The sequence below is a fragment of the Gopherus flavomarginatus genome, chromosome 9 (genome assembly GCF_025201925.1).
Source record: "Gopherus flavomarginatus isolate rGopFla2 chromosome 9, rGopFla2.mat.asm, whole genome shotgun sequence".
Lineage (NCBI taxonomy): Eukaryota > Metazoa > Chordata > Testudines > Testudinidae > Gopherus > Gopherus flavomarginatus.
Window position 1 is genome coordinate 19940971 of NC_066625.1, and position 21539 is coordinate 19962509.

At 43.3% G+C, this 21539-nt stretch overlaps 1 protein-coding gene across 2 annotated transcripts in view; it reads left to right on the forward strand.

Annotated features, from left to right (window-relative positions):
• MYH11 (myosin heavy chain 11) overlaps positions 1 to 21539 on the forward strand; it is a 100068-nt gene that overhangs the window by 34679 nt on the left and 43850 nt on the right. For both annotated transcript variants that reach the window (XM_050967676.1, XM_050967677.1), the window contains exons 4-5: positions 5683 to 5710; positions 17663 to 17765. In XM_050967676.1, coding sequence (XP_050823633.1) covers positions 5683 to 5710; positions 17663 to 17765 — 131 coding nt within the window. The remainder of the gene's footprint in view (positions 1 to 5682; positions 5711 to 17662; positions 17766 to 21539) is intronic.

Here is a 21539-nt window from a genome sequence, read left to right on the forward strand (position 1 = left end):
TACCATTGAAGGAATGATATTAAGAGTCTGCTCCCATTTTATGATAAGTAAAATCAACCACAACCTTTTCTAGACTCATAATCTGGAAGTCAGTTTAAATGTAAGAGGCCAAATTCACCCTATTTTGCCACATTATATTAGTACAAAAAGCTTTGATTAATTAGATATTATATTAATTAGCACTCAGTGCTGGTAACTTAGTAGCAAAGCATATACAATTTAAGGGGATATGCAGCATTCTGTACCTCAAAACAATACCCTGGAATCCTCATATTTATCACTGTCATATAACTGACATGTGTCATACAGAGTATGCCTTGCAAGGTATAATTTTGAAAGACTTGATCTGTTGAACATTAATGGCCTGGTGGATTGTATGTGCTATCAGTGTATGTGAAGTTAGGAAGTTTTGCTCTATGTGTGTGTTACTGAAATATATTGTGAGGTTGGGAACACCCACAACCAACCTTTCAGGTACAAAAATGGAGTAGCCAGATGTGCTGATGGCCCATTAAAGGGAATCCACTTTCCCAATGACCATCCCAGAAGACTTATCAGAGAGAGCACATAGACAATGGAGAATGCTTGACCAATGGAGGCAGACCCCTGTGTCAGAAGCACAGATCTTTCCAGCAAGCTGGAAAAAACTATAAAAGGGGAAGTGACATCATGACTTGCTTCATTCCCCTCACAACTCAAACTTCTGGAAACATATCAGGAGGAAAAAGTCTTTGAACTAGGGAGGGTTGTCCTGGGCTGGAGGAGAGTTCCAGCCTGTGTACTGAAGATCTGTGACCTGTTTGTACCATCTATCAGGGAGAGACACTACTTGATTCAAGTCATGTTTAGATTATAGAATGCAGACTGCAAAATTACTTTTATTTCTTAGGTAACCAGCTCTAATCTCTACACTTACTACTTATAATCACTTTAAAATCTCTCTTTCTGTAGTCAATAAATCTGTTTTATATTTAATTTAAAACAGTGTGTTTTAGTTGAAGTCCTGGGCTCAGTTTACAAAGGCTTGTGTGTGTCCTCTCCCAGTCGAGGGAGGGGCAGACTGGGTAACGAACTTACATGGGTCAGGCTTTTGACCAGGGCAAGACAGTTCATGAGTGGCTGGGAGAAGCATTCATGTAACTCAGCTGGGTGTGTCCCTGACTGTGGAGGTCTGTGTACAATACCTGCCAGAGGTTTGTACCTTGCCAACAGCATCACAATGCAAGACAAAGCCAAGGTTTGAGAGACAGAGATCAGCAGTCCCACAGTTCAGGTTACACACTGGTAGGGTGACCTGACAGCAAGTGTGAAAAATCAAGACAGGGTGGGGAGTAATAGGAGCCTATATAAGAAAAAGACCCAAAAATCAGGGCTGTCCCTATAAAATCGGGACATCTGGTCACCCTACACGCTGGGAACCCTGTCACAGGCTACAAAATGTTTAAGCGTTTAAAGAGAAGTCTTGAAGACAGAGATTCATGCACTAAATACACAATCCTATAAATATACTTTTATTGCATGATAATTTGTCTTCCTAAATAAGAAGATGATTTCCCATAGTTCAAACAAGCCAGTTTCTGCTAGCAATGTCAAACGATTCTATCAAAATGTCACAGGTCTCTACAAAAATATTGAGTGCTACACCTCCAGGAATCTAAAAATTGCTATCCACTTTTTCCTGTAATTTTGTTATTTGACAGCTTATAACTGGTGATGTAGAATCTGACAAATAACTTCCTTGCATTAAAGCACAAATCTATGGTTAGCAGGAAAACCGCTCGATTTTGAGAAACTGAATTAAGAACTAATTTTGTCTCAGAAACTGCTCATTTTAAAAATATTTTTATGTTGCACTGCAGCATATCATCATCATGTTTTGTTTCTGCAAGCTACTGTTTTATGACCAGATTCAGAGATTCTAATCCATGCTAAGCAGTACTCTGTTACTCTGCAAGCATCCCCCGTAAAATCAATGGCTACTCACAGAGTAAGCTCCTACTCAGTGTGAACATATCTGGCTCTTATAAATTTTTACTGTAAATTCTATAGGCCAGATTCTGAAGCCTTTACTTAGGCAAAACTCCCATTGACCTTAATGGGAGTTTTGCCTGAGTAAAAAACAAATTGAAACTGGGAAAAGACTTTAGGATTTGGCCGTAAGTTTATTAGGAAGCGTCCATTGATAAGGGCCTAGCTTGGTGCTAAACCAATGATGTGTTAAACTCTATACAGAGACTTTGTGGGCAATCAGAATAGTACTGTATATACGGTAAATGCCGTTTTGTCTATCACTTCCCCAACCAGAAAGCTCTATAAACTGGTATTTCTGATCTTCATTGAAATGCCAGTTTATAGTGTGGTTGGTGCGGGGCCGGCAGAGGGTTGGGGCTCTAGAGGGGTTGCCGAGTGGGTGCTCTGGGAGGGAGTTTGGTGCAGGAGGCGGCTTGGGGCACAGGGTGCCAGATCCAGGGGCCACTCGCCTCGGGTGGCTCCCTGCAAACAGTGATCTGTCCCCGCTTCTCCTAGGCAGAGGTGTAGCTAGGCAGCTCTGTGCACTGCCTCCACCCAGGGCCGGCACTACCATTTAGGCAGCCTAGGCAATCACCTAGGGCACCAGAATAATTGGTGGGCGCCGTTTTGCTGGAGGGGGCAGCAGGTGGCTCCAGTGGAGCTGCCGCAGTTGTGCCTGCGGATGCGCGGCTCTGGTGGACCGTCCGCAGGCATGACTGCGGCAGCTCCACCGGAGCCGTGGAGCACCAGACCCTCCGCAGGCACCACTGCGTCAGCTCCACTGGAGCTGCGGGACCAGCGCGCAGGGCGGCGAATTTGCCGTGCGCCTAGTGCGCTCAAACCCCTAGCACCGGTCCTGCCTCCACCCGCAGGCACTGCCTCCACAGCTCCCATTGGCCACAGTTTCCAGCCACTGGGAGCTGCAGAGCCAGTGGGTGCTACAAGATAATAGTCCTAGAGCTTAAGGCCAGAATGGACCATTAGATCATGTAGCATCTGACCTCTTGTATATCACAGGCCATTATATTTCATCTAGTTATCTCTATATTGACCCCCAATGACTTTAGTTAAACTAGAGCACTTCAGTCCTGAAGAGACTAAACTGTTGTGTGCTACAGGTATAGAGACCAAGATGCCAGCAATGTCTGAGGACCCTGCAAATGCCAGGGAATTGATTCCTAAGAGAGATGCCCAGCTGGTCCTAGTGGGTGATTCAAGCCCCATGCTGCAGAGGAAGGCAAGGAAAAAGAGGTCCCTGCCAATCTGTCCTGAAGGAAAATTCCTTCATGACCCCACATCTGGTATCAGTTTAATCCTGAGCATGTGAGCAAGACACAGCAACCAGGCATGTAACAAAGAGAAGTCTCTGTACCTTCTTAGAGCACCAGTCAGCCCTATCCAGGGTTCCCATCTCCAGCTGTGGCCAATCTCAGATGTTTCTAAGAACATAAGAACGGCCGTACCGGGTCAGACCAAAGGTCCATCTAGCCCAGTATCTGTCTACCGACAGTGGCCAATGCTAGGTGCTCCAGAGGGAGTGAACCTAACAGGCAATGATCAAGTGATCTCTGTCCTGCCATCCATCTCCATCCTCTGACAAACAGAGGCTAGAAGGAGGGGGGAGTTGAGGAGTGGGAAAATACCACCTGCATCATGGGAAAAAAATTACCTGACCCCTAGCTGAAGCCCTGAAGAATGAAATTTGATCACAGCCATTGTCTGAATGCAGAGCTGTAAGTGTTATGGGTATGTTGAGGGCAACACAGACAATTTTGTTGGACTCAGCTGCAGAAAAATACCCACCCCATAGCTGTACTTCTACATGGTGGAAATTGACCAATGAAAATTCTTTGGCCTACTTCTTAGCAAATTGGGATTTGAGGTGCATTTGAGGATTCTGCTCAGAATCAGCCGAAGGTCATGTGAAATCTGCCAAGTAACTTGGTTTGGGAAGACTAGTGGGAGCTGAGCCCTCAGTGTAATTACTCTTGCCACCAATGACTAGCAATAGCATCTGATGATTCATGGTTACCAGAATTTTGCCTAACATGATCCTATACATTATTTTTCAGTTTTTAAAAGTAACTCAGCACAGAGAATATTTATGATGACCTCTCCCCTGAATTATGGGCTCTAAATGTCAGGATGAATAGCTGTTCCAATGTTCCTCACTGGAAACATATCAACAATCAATGTTTGGGTCAATAGTCTTCATGGGCATTTGTCTTAATGACATGATGCCCATTCACAAGTTGGCAGAATGTTTATCCTAGAACACAGGTGACTGTAGATGGGAATCCTACAAGATGCTTAAATATGATGTTCGGTATTCAAACAGTTGCAGAAGAGTAGGAGACTGAAAGATGACCAAGACAGGCCCTGATTCTTTCCCCATAGGGTACCAGCAACTTCAGCTGAAGACAATGGGAGTTTCTGGTATTCTGATTAGGGTGGATCAGGATCTGACTGTATGTTTATCAGTACATCCTGAGAGGGGTCAGCACAATACAACTTCAGTTGAATTGATGAGAGCTAGGAGGAACATAGCGCTTCCTACTGTATCTTATTACTCCTTAGCTACCTTATCTGGCTGAGATGATTTTTTCCCAGATAAGCCATTGAAATGCTAGACTGTATTTCTTTGGGACCACTTCTGGTTTGTTCTTCGATTTGCATTTGTGAAATCTGAAGTTCAGGTTTGTACAGCACAGTTACTGTGGTGGTTCCCTGGGCACAGCCACCACAGAGGTGGTTTTCATTTTTTATTTTTAGCTTTGAGGTTTCTCCAGCCACAGTTTCTTTTGAATTTAACTTTGGATAGGTGATCCAGGGTTTGTTATAAAGTAAAGCTGTCTCCAGCTACCCTATTTGCCTCTGGCCCTACTAAGCACCCCTGACATTTCTTCTTATACCCTTCAGTATAATTCTGTGTCCCCTTCTTGCCTTAGTCCAGACCATTACTATTACGTCCAGCCCTTAAAATCACTCTTAATTCTCTTCTGTGCTCCCCGTTCAACCTCTTCTGTGCTGTCCAATGCTCCTCAGTCTTGTGCCATATTCTCCTGGCCCTTCCCCAGAGCCTTTACCATTCATTCTGCTGCTTTTCCACTCCCTCAGTCCTCATCTCTCATGGTAGACATCTCCTCTAGAGCTGAAGTGGAACTGAGAGAACACTTTACTTAGGCTGTCTGCACTTCCCAGCTTTTATAATTCCTATACTGCCAGAGCTTCAGCTTCTAAAGCTACTGACCTACTATCATTTTAGCTTTGAGTGGCTTATCTATTGGGTCATTCACTTAGTCTCATTAGGAGGCTTTTATCAGTAAGTGTAGTACAAGCTTCTTTTCCCGTGCTATGATCTTCTCTTACAGAGTATTATCTGTGCATATTGGACTCCTCATTACAGTTCATCTCTAATTAAATTTTAAAAAGCTCTTGGAAAATTTAACCTTTAGTTCTTTCTGTACCGAATCCTGGTGTTAGGGGCACTGAGTTTAACACTAGGACAAATTGACTGAGATGTGATCCCAACAGTTTTGACTGACAATGTATCATAAGATTTTGGAGGTCCAGGCAGTTCCTGTTTGCTCAAAAGAATTATTTTGAAATGCAAATAGCTGTCAGCATGAAACTTTTCTTGTATAATTAATAGTTTTTCCTCTTTATTCACAGATCGAGAAGACCAGTCCATTCTGTGCACGTAAGTAAAATCACTCTTTTAGTATATTTCAGGGTTCTGATGTTTATCTTGGTTCAGGGTGACTCAAAGCCCATTGAAGCCAGTGGATAGAGTCCCTTCATCATCCATGGGCTTGGGATCCAGCCTTCAGTGAAAGGTGTTTAGCTATTTTTAAATTGATCAAATTATAAAGCAGTTGTATTTGCAGGAGGAAGCATGTGACTAATAATTTTAATGACCTCCTGAAGTTCAGAAAATTCAGAGCTTACGGAAGGACTTGTGATGAGCATACATGGATAACTGTGTATTTAGGAAACCCTTAGGAACACAAAGCCTCATGGACATTTGCTCGTGGTAGCTTAATGGAAAGCCCCAAGCCAGGTGTTAGTACAGAAGTAGGTGAGTAGTGCACATGTTTTGTTGCTGATTTTTGCCCCCTACTTGTGTAGGCTATAACTGGATCTGTCCTGAAAAGAACTCCCAAGAGCAGCACAAGCCCTTGAGGCTTGATCATCAGTAACTTTCGTAGCAGCACTCCTCAGTTGCTTGGAGTCTAAGCAGAATGCATCAGCATGTTAATTCAGTGGGCTCAGTGACTCTGACCATAGTATAGCTGCTCTGCATTCTTTACATTGCCTTCCTAGAGAGTAGTAAAGTGCCTTGAAGCTGACATTGTTTTTAAAGCTCCAGTTGGTCTAAATCTTGGCTGTTCTCAAAACCTCCTCTTTGAGCCTTGGCCTGATGAGTCTGTACTCAGGTAGCACCTGCTTTTAGAGATTCAATGGTTGAGCCTAGGTTGGAAGATGGGCCTTACTGGGTGGAATATATTGCACTCTGCAACCCCTCTGCTTGTTCTTCACCCCAGTTTAACAGAACAGGTTAGACTTAAGCACAGGTGTTTTAGATTTGGTTTTATATCTGTGACCTGCCCCACCTCATCCCTTTTTATCAGGTTGGAGCCCTCAATTGTCTTTATTTGTTTGAATGTCGGTGAGGATGTTTTTATTGCATTAGATTTTGTGTGTGTTAGGCAGCACCCAGTTATCTCAGTGGAAGTGGGAACGGGGATGTTGTTCATAAATAACAAACATCATAATTTACTAAAGATGACTGTCACGTGGTCTGCACAGATTTTCTCCCCCTCATCCTGTTCCCAGGCTGGTAAAATTGGAGTTCTCACACCTTCTTCCAGTGTTTCACCCTTGTGCTTTATTTTACAGTGCCAGGGAGTAGTCCCCTTTACCCCCTAACAGTTATCCCCTTTGAGGCTCCCTTCCTGTGGTGAGGAGACAGAGCTGTAGCCTCCCAGGCAAGCATCCTAACCAAGTTTTGTTCAGGGCTTTTATAGCCTGCCTAGCCTTCAGCCCAGCTGTCGCTGCTTAGCTTAATCTATTGCAGTGAGCCAGCCCTCATTAGGGCCTACAGCTGGGCTCCCTGCTGGCTGCTTTGAGCCTCTGCCCCTGGCCTCTCTGCCCAAAAGCAGGGCTTAGCCAGCATTTTAGCAGGGCATTCAAGGGGTTGTACCCCTGCCCTGCCACACAGACACAGGTAGTGGTTATATTAGAAGCTGGAGGGAAGTCAAGATCATACAGTGAAGTCATACTCAAATCCTCTCTGTGGGAGGACACTCCCTCAACCTGTGGTTTCTTGAGTCTATGACCATGTACCTCAGTCCTGGTTTTAGAAAAAGCTGTTATTGACCCACAGTGTCTCAGACCCTGGAAGGTGAGGAGAATTACTCATTGGAACACTTTTATGCTAGGTCTAAGAAACACTAAAAGTATGGTCCAGACTCTTAACTGGCATAGACTGCAGTAGAGCAACACAGATTTACAGCAGCTGAGAATGTGGCCCTGGATGTCTTTAAAAAAAACGAAAATCCTTAGAATATTAAGGAGGCACTATAAACTGGCCATTTACTTCATTTTCCTAGGACAAGACTTGTCACTTTAAGAGAGCCCAATTTACGATGTTTACTTCCTTCCATTCTTGTGCTTTAGGATTATTTTTCCATTTGTCTCTCCTCTCTTCCTGTTTTAACTCTTGAAGGTCTGCATTTTTATGGGAGAAAGCTCTTACTAAATCATGCCTTTGTTAAAGCTTGCATTTGTGAAAGTCATAGTACATGTACTGTATGTGCAGCAAATCTAAACTTTCTTGATCCAACTTTGTCAACCAGGATGAAGATGTCAGATTTCATACAACCCAATGGAAAGGAAATGGATTATTTATTGGATCTTACAAGTAATGCATACAATGTAGAGATTCAAGACTGATTTGTGCTCTTTTGCTCTCTGTATCATTCTGCAACTACAGCAGCTGATTTTCTAGATGCTTAGAATAATTCTTGTGTGTTGGCAAGATTGTGGCCTTTACTTTAAAACAGAGCATAGCTTCTGATAGCATTTTTAATTTAGTTCAAAAACACTAGGAAAGCTAAAATATATTTGAAGTGTAACTACTAATGCTTTATCAGTTTTGTTGGCCATATTTAGTTGCACAGAAAAAACCTATGTTTTTAGTTAGAGCACTAGAGTGCCAGCAATGAGCATTATTTTATGTTTGTTAGAAATTGTTCTTTTGCTTAAAATATGATCCAAAAATGACTGAAGCATTCATAAAATTGATCTGGGATCTTTTCTGTAAACAGTTTCAGATTCAACATTTCCAAACCTTGCGACCTGAATTGCAACCAAAGATTATGTACCCATAAGTGCCTATTTCAATAGTTCTCAAACTTTTGTACTAGTGACCCATTTCACACAGCAAGCCTCTGAGTGAGACTCCCTTTATAAATTAAAAATACTTAATATTTAACATTATTATAAATGCTGGGGGTGAAGCGGGGCTCGGGGTGAAGACTGACAGCTCACGACCCACCCCATGTAATAACCTCACGACCCCCTGTGGGGTCGTAACTCCTAGTTTGAGAACTCCTGGCCTATTTACATAAGTGAATGTATTTTTGGATGCTGATGAAAATTGTATTGCTGATGTTTATTGCTCAGTGGGCATAGTCTGTGTTTTAATGCAGCCCCTCCATTCCCCTCCCCCTGCTAATCATCAGTATAGTCCCCAACTCACTGGGATTATTCATGCTCCTGACTTTGTGGGGATTGTGCAGTCATGCCCAATCCAGCCAAAACACCTGCAGAAAATGTACAGGCAAAAATTGTCCAGTCTAGTTTTAAATATCCTGTTCTATGGGCTTGCACCGTTTCCCTCAGGAGAGTATTCCACTGCCTAAACACAGCTCAAAAAAAGCCATCCAATATGTTTAAAAAAAAATCTGCCTCTTCCTTTCTATCCAGATGGAAGAGCTGGGTATCCTTGCCTGCATCTTTAGCCTCAACTGCAGTAGTTGCTTCTTTTTGGGTGCTTTTAATACTAACCTCATCTCCAAGCACATCCACATATGATGCTTCCAAAATCCTCTCTTTCCTACCTATCACTTAGGTCTCATTTTCATCCCATCACAACTAGCAATATCCCTTCATACGCCTCTACCCTGAAATAACACTGTCCTCAGGAGCCAAAACAAAATCTTACTGTGTTATAGGTGAAACCATGTTATATTGAACTTGCTTTGATCCACCGGAGTGCACAGCCCCACCTCCCCGGAACACTGCTTTACCGCGTTATATCTGTGAGAGGTGTACTACTCTAAGTAACTTCTCCATCTTTGTACCCATTTTAAAAACTGTAAATAGCACAGTGTCACCATGTTCCCACATGTTTCTAACCATGTTCTACAAGTTTGGCTCTATTAATCTTTCCTCGTCAGTCTCTAACACCCAAAACATTTGTTCTCTGAACTCCTTCAAATCCATCTTTTGGTACTGAAGTACCCTGGGCTACATACAATATTTAAGATGCAGACTCCTGAAGAATCTTATCGAAAAGGGCTCTTACCTCTCTGCTCACAGTGTGTGCCTTCTGTGAATATCACCCCAAATTGCTTGTTTGCTGTGCTCTAGGATACTGCTGACTTGTATTCAATCTCTTTCTTAGCACTTCACCCTCAAATCTTTGAGCACATCCTTGTGCAGTCACATCAGCTACGTCCTGTTGCCTGCATTTTGTTCATTGTAACTGCTGTGCGTTGTTATAAAACACCACAATCAAGGATTCTCTAGCCTTCCTCCACACTCCCGGATTATACTTCCTCCCAATTCACTGTGTTCATTAGATTGATTTATTTGCACCACAAACATTTTATCTTCCAAGTGAATCTATTCTGAATTTGAACTACCTTCTTTGCATCTATTCCTTACCACATTCAGTTCAGCTATCTCAGGATCACTAGGCTTCTTTATTATATTCCTACTCTGACAGATTGTTTTTTTATTAAATCAGTTGTAGATCCAGATTACGAGCGTGTAAATTTTTCTGGCTTTTACAGCGTTTAAAAATTACTATTAAAAGAAGTCAATTTGTTGAAAAGAACTGTGGTGCTGAGGACGTTCTAGACTGTTAACTAAGGTTTCTGGCTGCTAAAATTAAGTACATCACAATTTTAATTTTATTGAAATCTATATTAAAGGCTAAAAATGTGAAAGCAACTTCTAAGTTTGCACATTTTAAAGTGCAACAATTCAAGAAATGCAAAGCTAATAAAGTTCCAACAATGCTGTATCAGATGAGTTCTATACATCTGTAGCTAGGTAGGTAGTGGGGGGTGTGTACAACCAAAAGAGGGATTATTGCATGATTTCTGTGTTTTTAAATTGAAGACGTCTGTCATTAGCAGTTTTGTGACGGAAGTAGTTTCAAACCCTAATTAATACCCACACTTCATTTAGGGGCATTTGGTGGAGAGGGGATGAGTTCCTACTTCTGCTGTTTGGCTAAAGATTGTTTTGTGCAAGCCTGGGTTTAAAAGGTAGTAGCACATTGGTTTACACTGCAATGGTTGTAGCTTTATACTGGGAAAGCATAGTATCCTACATATCTATAAATGAAGGTTTAGAATCTGTAGAATTTAGTGCAAATTCTTGAGACTAAAAAGATTCTGTATTTTTCACACCTGTGAGCTGCTTCTGATGCTAAAAGGTTGTTTTGGGAGGGCAGAGGGAGATTCTGCTGTGCATGTGTCATAACTATAAAGGGAAGGGTAACAACCCTCCTGTGTACAATACTATAAAATCCCTCCTGGCCAGAGAGAACAAAATCCTTTTATCTGTAAAGGGTTAAGAAGCTCAGGTAACCTCGCTGACTCCTGACCCAAAGGGCCGATAAGGGGACAAGATATTTTCAAATCTTGGTGAGGGAAAAGGCTTTTGTTTGTGCGCTCTTTGTTTTGGGGATTGTTCGCTCTTGGGACTAAGAGGGACCAGACCTCAATCCATGCTCTCCAAATCTTTCTAAACCAGTCTCATATTTCAAACTTGTAAGTAACAGCCAGGCAAGGCGTGTTAGTTTTATCTTTGTTTTCTCAACTTGTAAGTGTTCCTTTTGCTAGAGTGTCTACTTCTGTTTGCTGTAATTTTGAACCTAAGGCTGGAGGGGGTTCCTCTGGACTCTTTGAATCTGATTACCCTGTAAAGTTATTTTCCATCCTGATTTTACAGAGATTATTTTTACCTTTTTCTTTAATTAAAATTCTTTTAAGAACCTGATTGATTTTTCATTGTTTTAAGATCCAAGGGTTTTGGATCTGTGTTCACCAGGACTAATTGGTGAGAATATACTCTCAAGCCTACCCAGGAAAAGAGGTGTAAGGACTTGGTCTCAAATCTACCCAGGAAAGGGGGAGGGGGAGGGACTTGGGAAAACATTTGGGAGAAGGCAGAGTTCCAAGTGGCTCTCCCCTAAGATTGAAACACGCTTGGTGGTGGCAGCTTACTGTTAACCTAAGCTGGTAAATAAGCTTGTGGGTCTTTCATGTGTGTCCCAGACCTTTACTGGACAATCACTCTCATCCAGTTGTCCCAGCAGAAGCTCCAGTTTGACTTAACTGGCTAGAGTGGATGAGAAGAGACAAATGTGCACAGATGTCACAGAATGGGTAGGATTTCATAGCAGTTGCCTAATAAGCATGCTCAGAAGTGATTTCTCAATCCCTTATAATTTTTCACCAACCTAAACAAAGGTACTAGTCCTCAGTAAGGACCATGGGCCAGATTTTTAAAAGGTATTTAAGAGCATAGAGATGGGGTGTGTGATATTTTTGAAAATCCCAATAGGTGCCTAACTGCCATTAATTTCAGTGGGGCTGATTTCCATGGGAGTTAAGCACCTAGGACCAACACCAATATGCAGTTGAGTTCATCAGGCTTTAGTCATTTTGACTAAAGAGTATGATTAGAATTTTTTTGCCTTTCTCCCACTGTTCTAGAACTTAACTGGCTGAAGGACAGAGGTGAAAGTAGGCCAATACGCCCTGGTACGGCGTACTGGCAAGAGCCTATGCGCTGTAGCAGGGCAGATCAGCTTCCCCTGGCAGCAATTTCAAGGACCTGGGTCTCCGAGCAGCGGCTGGAGCCCTAGGCCCTTTAAATTGCCACCAGAGCCCTGCTGCTGGAGCCCTGGGGAAGTGGCGGGGCTTGGGTGGCGATATAAAGGGCCCAGGGTACCTGCCACAGCTACCACCCTAGGTCCTTTAAATCGTCCCCAGAGCCTTGGGGTAGCGGTAGTGGGGCTCTGGCAGCTATTCAAAGGATCTGGGGCTGCAGCAGCCACTACAGCCCCGGACCTTAAAATAGCCGCCGAAGCCCTGCCGCCACCTCCCCAGGGCTCCGGGGACGATTTAAAGGGCCCAGGGCTCCGGTAGCTGCTACCACCCAGGGCCCTTTAAAATTGTCCCCGGAGCCTGCCAGAGCCCTGGGGTAGTGGCAGCGGGGCTCTGGCGGCAATTTAAAGGGCCAGGGGCTCAGCCACTGCTACAGCCCTGGGCCCTTTAACTTGCTGCTGGAGCACCGTTGCCGCTACCCCAGGGATCCGGGGAAGATTTAAAAGGCCCATGGTGGTAGCAGCAGCCAGAGCCCTGGGCCCTTTAAATCACCGCCCGAGCCCCGGGCTGCCACTTCTACTCTGGGGCTCTGGCAGCACAGCTCAGGTGGCGATTTAAAGGGCTCAGGGCTCCCACTGCTGCTACCCTCTGAGGCCCTTGAAATCACCACCTGAGCCCCGCTGCTGGAGCCCTGGGGTAGCAGCAGCCGGGCTCTGGTGGTGATTTAAAGGGCCAGGGGCTCCCGGCTGCTGCGGAGCCCCAGGCCCTTTAAAGCTCCGCCAAAGGCCAGGGCCCCCTCTGATGATGATTTAAAGTGCCCAGGGCTCCACTGTAGTAGTAGCAGCTGGAGACCTGGGCGCTTTAAGTCACTGCCAGGGCTCCTAGCCGCCTCTGCAGCTGGTAGCTCCAGGAGTGATTTAAAGGGCCCGGGCTCCCAGATGCTGCTACCACAGCCCCAGCCCCAGCCCTGGGCCCTTTAAATCCTGATTTAAAGCACCTGGGTATTTAAAGGCCACACCTCTTCTAGTAGAGGCCCCGCCCCCTCCTAAGGACTCCAGAGTACCAGTAAGTCCTTTAAGTTACTTTCACCCCTGCTGAAGGGAGTTCACTCAAACTTAAAACACACCCACCCTTCAAGTAGAGGCAAAACATGGAAAAATTCAGTTAAAAAAGTGTAGGTTTTAGATGTTAGAAAACAATATTTTATTAAAAACTGTTCAGCACTACTGGGTGCCCACTATAACGTTCCCATGAGAATTCAAGCCACGTTACTTTTTCAATTCTATTTACAATTTTACAAATTTGTTTCCTTTAATTTTATATATTATAAGAAGGGTGACCTCCAGATAGCAACTGTGGAAAAACAGGACAGGGTAGGGGGTAATAAGTGCCTATATAAGAAAAAAATCCCCCCAAACTGAACTGTCCCTTTAAAAAGAGGACATCTGGTCTCCCTAATTATAAGCTACTGTTCTTCAGTCTAGTTTAGGAAATGGCAGCTAATCTCCAGAAGAGATGGTGAGGCTGAGGCTGGACTGTGATCTCTCTTTACCACCCCCTGGGCACCAGCCCCACCAGAGGCACCACAGACCTACACCAGGCATCAAAGCCAATTCAAAGGCTGGTGCAGGCAAACACCTTTGCCTGGCTTCTCTCCCACACAGACTCCTTGTGTAACTCCAGGGCAGGAGGGTAGAGCTTTCTGCTCGACTGAGGCTGCGTAGACTCTTCCAAGCATATACATGTTTAGCAAACTTTCACAGTAGGCTCACTGATCCCAATTCTGAGCTATGCCTCTCCAGAGTTACTGCTAGTATGGAGTAAAGTTAGGGGTGAAGGTAATGTAAAGCTCTCAGATTCTCAGTGTGGAGCCTGCCAAGCACCGCCAGTGTAACTTAGAGCAGACTCAAGAGGCTTTCCACATGGCCAGAATATCCAGAATGCAGAGAGCTTTAGCCACGTCCGCACTCACCACTATGCCCGGAGCTTAAGGCTCTTACACTGGGCTTATACCTCTCTTAGAATCTGACCTGGTGTAATGATCAGCCATGGGGACGCAGAGCAATCCAGGTGCCGGACTAGTGTAGAAAGGCTGGAATGCAGCTGAGAACTAGGGCCAGTAGTATGCTTTCATTCTTCTATTGATGTGCTGCCTCTATTTATTATGGAGAAATGGGATTTATGCTTTCAGAATGTCTCAGATACGTGACCAGTCTGTCTAGTTCTTCAGAGCCAAGATCAAAGAGCAGTGGCCAGACTTTGGGAGATAGGATCTCATACTCCCACTTATGAACAATCCAAAAATACATGCCAAGATTTATAGATCACCACAAGAGAGGGCCACACACCTCCTGGGAAGTCAGGGGCCCTGCTGTGGAGTAGACCTTGTGCAGGGTTCAATCCTAAAACATGCTTGTCATACAAAGGCCCACCTGGAAACCTATAATGGGGGAGACAGTGACCAGGTGCTGGGAAGGGGAGTGAAGATGATAAAGACCCATCAGGGGAAGAGAGCTAGGAGGAAAACATGGTACCAGAGAGTTTCTTTCAGCTGTTTTACCTACTTTAGGGCATGGCACAACAATAGAGTGGTTCTGGCATGCCAGAAATATAGTGTCTTTGGAAGATGATTCTTTGGGGTACTATGTCATGATAGATCAGCATGACCAGTGCTGGGCTACAGGTCAGTAGTTCCAGGAAGGCCACTATCCAAGATGCTGGTCACCCACACCCTACATATACCTAGATGGTTGGGGAGGTGAGGGCGGGGGGAAAGGGGTGAATCTGGGCCAAGCAATTTTAGCCCTCCATAGTTTAATGTAATCAGTTTTCACATATATGTGATGTTTATCAGTGGGATCAAGCCTAAACTTTGAAGCTACAATGTGCCTTTCAGATTACAGATACTACCTATTTTGCTTAATGGATAGCAGCCCATCAGACCTGTCAATCTCCATGATCTCCAAGATCAAGTGCAGCATGTTAGATACAATCTCTTGATAGAAGATATATCTCCTATTAGATTGAGTCGGGCTATAAGTCTTTACTCCATTTCTAGCTGCTGTGATCCTATCTGTTTTATATTGCATGCAAGAGCATTTCACATTTAGGAGCCTGTTTAAACTTTTCAATGTCCACTTCAAAATCAAGTAAATAAGCCCCACAATTCATATGCAGAAAACAGGAGGGTGATCAGCCAGCTTGGAAGAAAAGGGTTAAAGAGAGCACAGAGCCCAATATTAAGTAACTTAAGAGCTGCTGTATGGTAATATAATTACAAGTAAAATGATGCCATATATGGTAATACTCCCAGGGATTTAAGAGAAAGCCCAGTGATGGGCACTGTTGCCCTGGGAGAGAGGAAATGCAGTTCATGTAGTGATGAACTGCAAATAACCTTTCATAAACAGTTGAAAGCTCAGGGCTTGTTAGAAGAAAGTTTTTTATTTTTCCAAAAGGCAACGTCGTAAGGTAGATTTGTTTGAAAACTCTGTATGCAGAAGACTTCAAATTGGTGTGCTTAGCTTGGAATCATTCCCAGGACACTTAATTTTTAATCAATAAAACATGGAAATGTTTCAACTCTGAAGCCCACGCAAGAGGGGGGCGGGAAATCAGTCTTGTAAACTATGCCAACTAACCCAATCCTGTGAAAAGGAGCCTGTTCATCCCAATTAATCTTGTTAAACTTCTGCAAACAAGAACAATTCTCATCATGGAATATCTACCATAGGAGGGAATTGTACAGAAAAAAATTATATTTCCTAATTAGGAAAAGGAGAACTGTAATTGATGCAGTGAAATAGTTCCAACTTCAAAAGACCTGATTAAATGTCAATGGGAGTTTGTATTTACTTTTGTAAATCCACTTAATGCAAAAAAAAAAAAAAAAAAAAACAAAAAAACCCAACAACCAAAGGGGCCCGATTCTTATTTAGACTAAGATCTCTTGATGCTGTTTTGGTAGTGTGAAGGAACATTAAAAGGAGTTTAAATTATGTTCATACCCACTTTAAGGCCCTTCCAGATGGCGAGGGAAGCGCAAAGGGACATCTTAGGTTATGTCTAAACTGCAATTGCTGGGTAGGACTCAGCTCATGTAGATATATCCAGACTAGTTTTAACCTAGCTAGTGGAATACTGACAGTGGCAGCATGGGGTAGCTAACCTGTGCTGAAGCCAAGTAATTACCCAGGATTCTGGGCAGGCTTGGCCACATGGAAGCCTATGTCACCACATCTATACTGGCAGTACCCAAGCTAGCTAGATTAAAGATGGCTCAGGTATGTCTATACAAGCTGCCATTACACTCCAGGATTGTGATGTAGAGCTACTTTTTGTTAAAATGAGACCTGGGGCCACAGGAATCTAGAAGAGGCCAGGTAGAGTAACATTAAGTGTAGGGAAGGAATGGTTGGGCTCAGCGTAGTTCAACACTGAAAAGTGTTAAAATGGTAGCCTCTCAGTCAGATCTGCTCCCAACAGTCTCATTTCAGAGTAAGGGTGTTTACTTTAGTGCCAAAGATAAATGTTTGATGCTTTTGACCGTTAGCCCAGCAGAGCTCTGGGCAGAATGAGTTAGATTCTTTTTTGGCTCATACATGCTCATTAAAGTGACCTAAGTTTCAGTTGCAGGGCCAGATGTGCCCCTCACCTGTATCTGTATCAAAAACAGAGCTAGAGATTTATTAAAAATTTAGCCAGCAAAGCTGTTATTACTGGGGATTCAGAAAGAACCCAGCTTGGCTTCCAGATCCCAGGCTGATTTTGCAGTTGTTGCAGGAGGAGGACGTTTTATTTGTAAACAAACTTGATCTGGAAGTCCATTGAGAGACAGTCAGTGTGGAAATAGAGCCCCACTGCACCAATTCACAGTCACTTTACCATTTAGAACTGCACCAGATGGTTTCCTCACACCAAGGAGCCCTCTGCAAGAGTTGCAAACAGCAATTTTATTGGGTCAGATCCTGCCTCTGGATGATCCAGGCTCAATGGGAGTTTCACCACTGTCTTCAAAGGGAGCAAGAATATTCCCATATTACCTGAGATTTTTATAAAATTTGAGCAGTTAGCTCCAGTATTAAAATCAACTATGGAGTACAAATGATTCTTGCCACTGCTGTTGAGTCCCCCACCATCCCACTTTGTAGTTATATTATTCACCTTAAAATATTGGCAGACTTATTTCCTTCCCCTCCCCGCTAACTTTTTATAAATACTCAAATATTCCCAAAGTGAGAAGAATGGTCTTTCAAACATGCATGATGTCTTAGGATCACCTTAAATGGACCAATGGCCAGTCAAGATACAAAAAGAACAAAGCTAGGGCCCTCATACCGTGTTTGTGGCATATTGAACTCAGGTAGAATGGGGTGTGCAAGAGATGGCAGGTTGGGGTAGAATGCTGAACTGGATTGGTACAGTATTCATGCTCTCACTTTTACCTTAAATACATCACCACAGCATGGAGGGAACCCAAGAGTCACCTGTGTTTTGTTTCTCTTTCAAATCCCCTCCCCCAGAGGTGAATCTGGTGCAGGTAAAACAGAAAATACCAAGAAGGTCATTCAATACCTGGCTTTTGTTGCTTCCTCGCATAAGGGCAAGAAGGACACCAGTATCACTGTAAGTGGCCTCTTCCATATTCAATAGCTTGCTGCTTTCCTTCTTAGTTTAACTTGTAGTTTATCAGGACTCTACTTGCCAACTATGCTAACAGCAAGTCAATTAAGTGATCAAAATGTTTGCTACTTCCATGTCTTGCCAAATAGTTGACATATTAAGAGTACACAATTATGTCACAGTTTCATGTTTATGGAAAAAACCCAGCGACTTTGTTTGACATCCTCTTAGGCACAAAGTCAGAATGTGCTCTGCTGAAGAGAATATTCATAGCTTTCCATAGGGATATCATCTATTTATAGTCTAGAATGGACTGCATGAGCTTCACAAGGAGTTACGTTCCTTATTTTACCTTTGCCTCTTGGCAACTAAATAAAAAAAATGTAGAAGAGCCTTTAAATAACATTGTTCAGCTCTATTAGGAAAAAGTATTTGAGCAAGATCAAAAGCAGCTAGGCACTTGGGAGCCTATGTCCCAGTAATCTTCAGTGTAACAAAGACTAAGTCTACACTACAAGCATACAGCAGCACTTCAGCTACATCCCTGTAGCATAACAACAGAAGGGTTCTTCCTGCACTGTAGGGAATCTACTCCCCCCGCCCCCCAAGAGGCAGTAGCTAGCTCAGTGGAATAATTCTTGTTAATTTAGCTGCATCTACACTAGGGGTTAGGTCAACCCACCTACCTACCTCACATAGGGTGAGGAATTTTTCATAAAACCTGTATGATGAAGCAAGGTTGATCCAATTTTTAGGTTTTTGAAAAGTTTACCCAACATTAGTTTTATAAAAGCTGTAGCAATTCAAATTTATGACACTGTCACAGGGTGCACCACTCACCATCAGACTGGTACCTCCTCCTGGTAAACTGGAGATTACCTCAAGATGGAGATCCCTCCCATCTGATTTGCACACCATCACTCTGTCTGCCTGCAGCTCCTCTCACAGCCTCAGGAACCCTAATGTCCTCTTCATGGCTCAGCCTTCCAGCCATGTTACTGTCCATGTCCCCCCCGCTTCCAGGGAGGTTTAGCACCTCAATAGTCCTAGGCAGTCTTCCTACTCACTGCCTCTGTGTCCCTCATCCAGTGGCTGATCAGGGAACTCAGACCTGTCATCTTTTCCAGGTTCCAGCCTAGGTTCCCTCAACTCAGCAGTCTGAGCCATTTCTCTTTATAGCCTCACTGGTATAACCCTGGGCTTCTTTCTACTGCTGGTTCCCCTTTTCTTCCTGGGCCTACCAGTTCCTAAAAGGAACCTCCCTCTTCTCAGGAAGCAAGTGCAATCTCTACTCAGTCCTCCCTTTCTTCTGAGAATGTCTACACCTTTTCCCAGCAGCTCCTGGACTTTATAAGCCCCACCTATTCCTGCCCAGCTGAGCCTCCTTAGTCAGCTGCCTATTGTTTTAATTGACCCATCTGGCCTGTATTAAACTCCCCTACAGGGTGAATGTGGGATAGTCACCCTATCACAAACACAATGAGCCTGCTTCAGTAAGAGATTTCAATGCACCAGGAATGCAGTATTAGGCCCAACATGCAGGACTGGCTGGCTCAGACAGGGGCTTGGTAATAGAATATGAAGTGTTTTTCTTTTTCAGATTATCGGTTAAAATCTAGCTCAGGTTGGTAGTGACTGGAAGTTGAACCATTAAATGGCTGTTTAGATTATGTGAATGAGACAGTCTTACCAGTCCTTGATAGATAAGTATCCACAGCACAGAACAAGTGTGGGGAAGCTTGTGCTGCCCTTGCTGTTCCTATACCTATTATGGTGACAAATAGAGAACTCCAGCGTCCAGGGCTTTATTCTGGCACCTTTCACTGGCATTATGTTCCCTGAAAAGAAACTGAGAATAAAGGCCTGGTATTCCTGAGGTGAAGCACTTCTGAAAAATTAGGCCCTAAATGTGTAAGTGTTCAGTGGCCTATGGAAACAAACTGATGGTTTCAAGGCCATTCCTAATGGCCAGCTATCCACTTTGCCACTACAGCTATTGCTAACCGATACTCTTTTGGAAAGACTCAAGGGCTAAGCATTGAACTGGCCCTTAGACTGATCTATCCTCTCACCCCCGAAAGTGAATCCTGTCAAGCAAGGACTGAGGCAGAATGATTAGGAGAAACCGAAACTGCTCTCTGTTCTAAGGGGAAATGGAAAACTTCCATGCCTGGGGCTTCTGACTCAGCACTTGTATTTACTTTAAAAATCTCTGGCTGCATTAAATGCCCCAGAGGAGACTTACTTAGGAATTTATCCTGAAAAAAAAATTATTTGGCTTATATTAAGGGAATAATTTTATGTCTGATCCGAAGTCCATGGAAGTCCATGGACAAACTCCTGGTGGCTCAAATGGAGTTTGGATCAGGTTTTTTTTCTAATCAACTCCTAAAATGAACTGTGTGCGCACTGTAGTTGTACTCTTGGTATGTCTATAACAGATTGTTCCTATTTGTTTCCCCCAGTTTAATTTGCATAGAGAAACTGTTTGTTATTTTTATGTAGAAAAATAAAACAAAAGAGAGCCACAAATGTATGTGTGATGGAAATAATACTGATGTTTGTTTTATACCACATTATTCAACTACAGCAAGGTCCATCTTTTGCTTACGTGAGTAACTTAGACTATTCGATGTGTGTTAAAGGCACTGAGTGTAGATCTGCATGCTATTGTTGCACCAAAAAAATTAAGATTTTTGTTGAAATATATAATTCTTGTATCACATGACAAAAAGCAACAATAGCACCAATGTTCACACGTTTTAACCCTAACTGTGTCAAGCTCCAGGAAAAGATGAAGTCTGACACAGAGGGTTGTCTTTCAAGTGTCACCATTTTCTATGTGTGTGTGCGTATCCAGATTTTCATAGTTTGAATGAATTTTCCCACGATCCTGAAAGAGCTAATCAGCCTGAAATTTGATCATATGGTTTCTGAATGAAAGTACCCAGAGACTTTCTGTGCTTCAGGTTGAACTTTTTAGGACTGTTGTGAAATAATTCCCAAACCATCACAGTGTGTGATTGATTTGTAACTCTGCATGCTTTCCATTTGATATTGCTTATGATTCTGCATTTTCCTACAACCGTGGAGAATTATGCATGTCTGAAAAATGTTGCATGCTTCCCAACTTGCTCCTGCAATTAGTCATAGTACAAAAGAGTTTCAGTGTGTCTTCTGCTCTTTTATTAGTGTGGTTCTTGAGATGCAATGTTGCTTGTGAGTTTCCGCTCAGATTTAGGTTAAGATTGAGAATCATGTTAGAGGACATATCAGAGGTTAAACTATTTGTTGATGGTATTTAATATTTCATTTGACAAGTTGTTTTGAAATTTCTCATCTAATTTCTATCTATGATGAACTAAATTCACTGCTAGTGTAGACAACTGAGGTAAGTGCTTACACTAGCTGCAGATTTGGAACTATGGCCTGCTCTACACTAGGGTGGGAGGGGGAATCGATCAAAGTTATGCAGCTTCAGCTACGTGAATAACGTAGCTGAAGTCAACGTACTTAGATCGACTTACCATGGTGTCTTCACCACAGTGAGTCAACTGCTGCCTCTCCCCCATCAACTCTGCCTGAACCTCTCGCCGAGCTGGAGTACAGGAGTTGACAGGAGAGTGCTCAGGGATCGATTTATCGTGTCTAGACTAGACGCGATAAATCGATCCCTGCTTGATCGATCACTGCCCGCCAATCCAGCCGGTAGTGAAGACATACCCTATGACTAGATAACCAGTGATTTGTACTGAACAGTGTAAGCCACACTAGGAA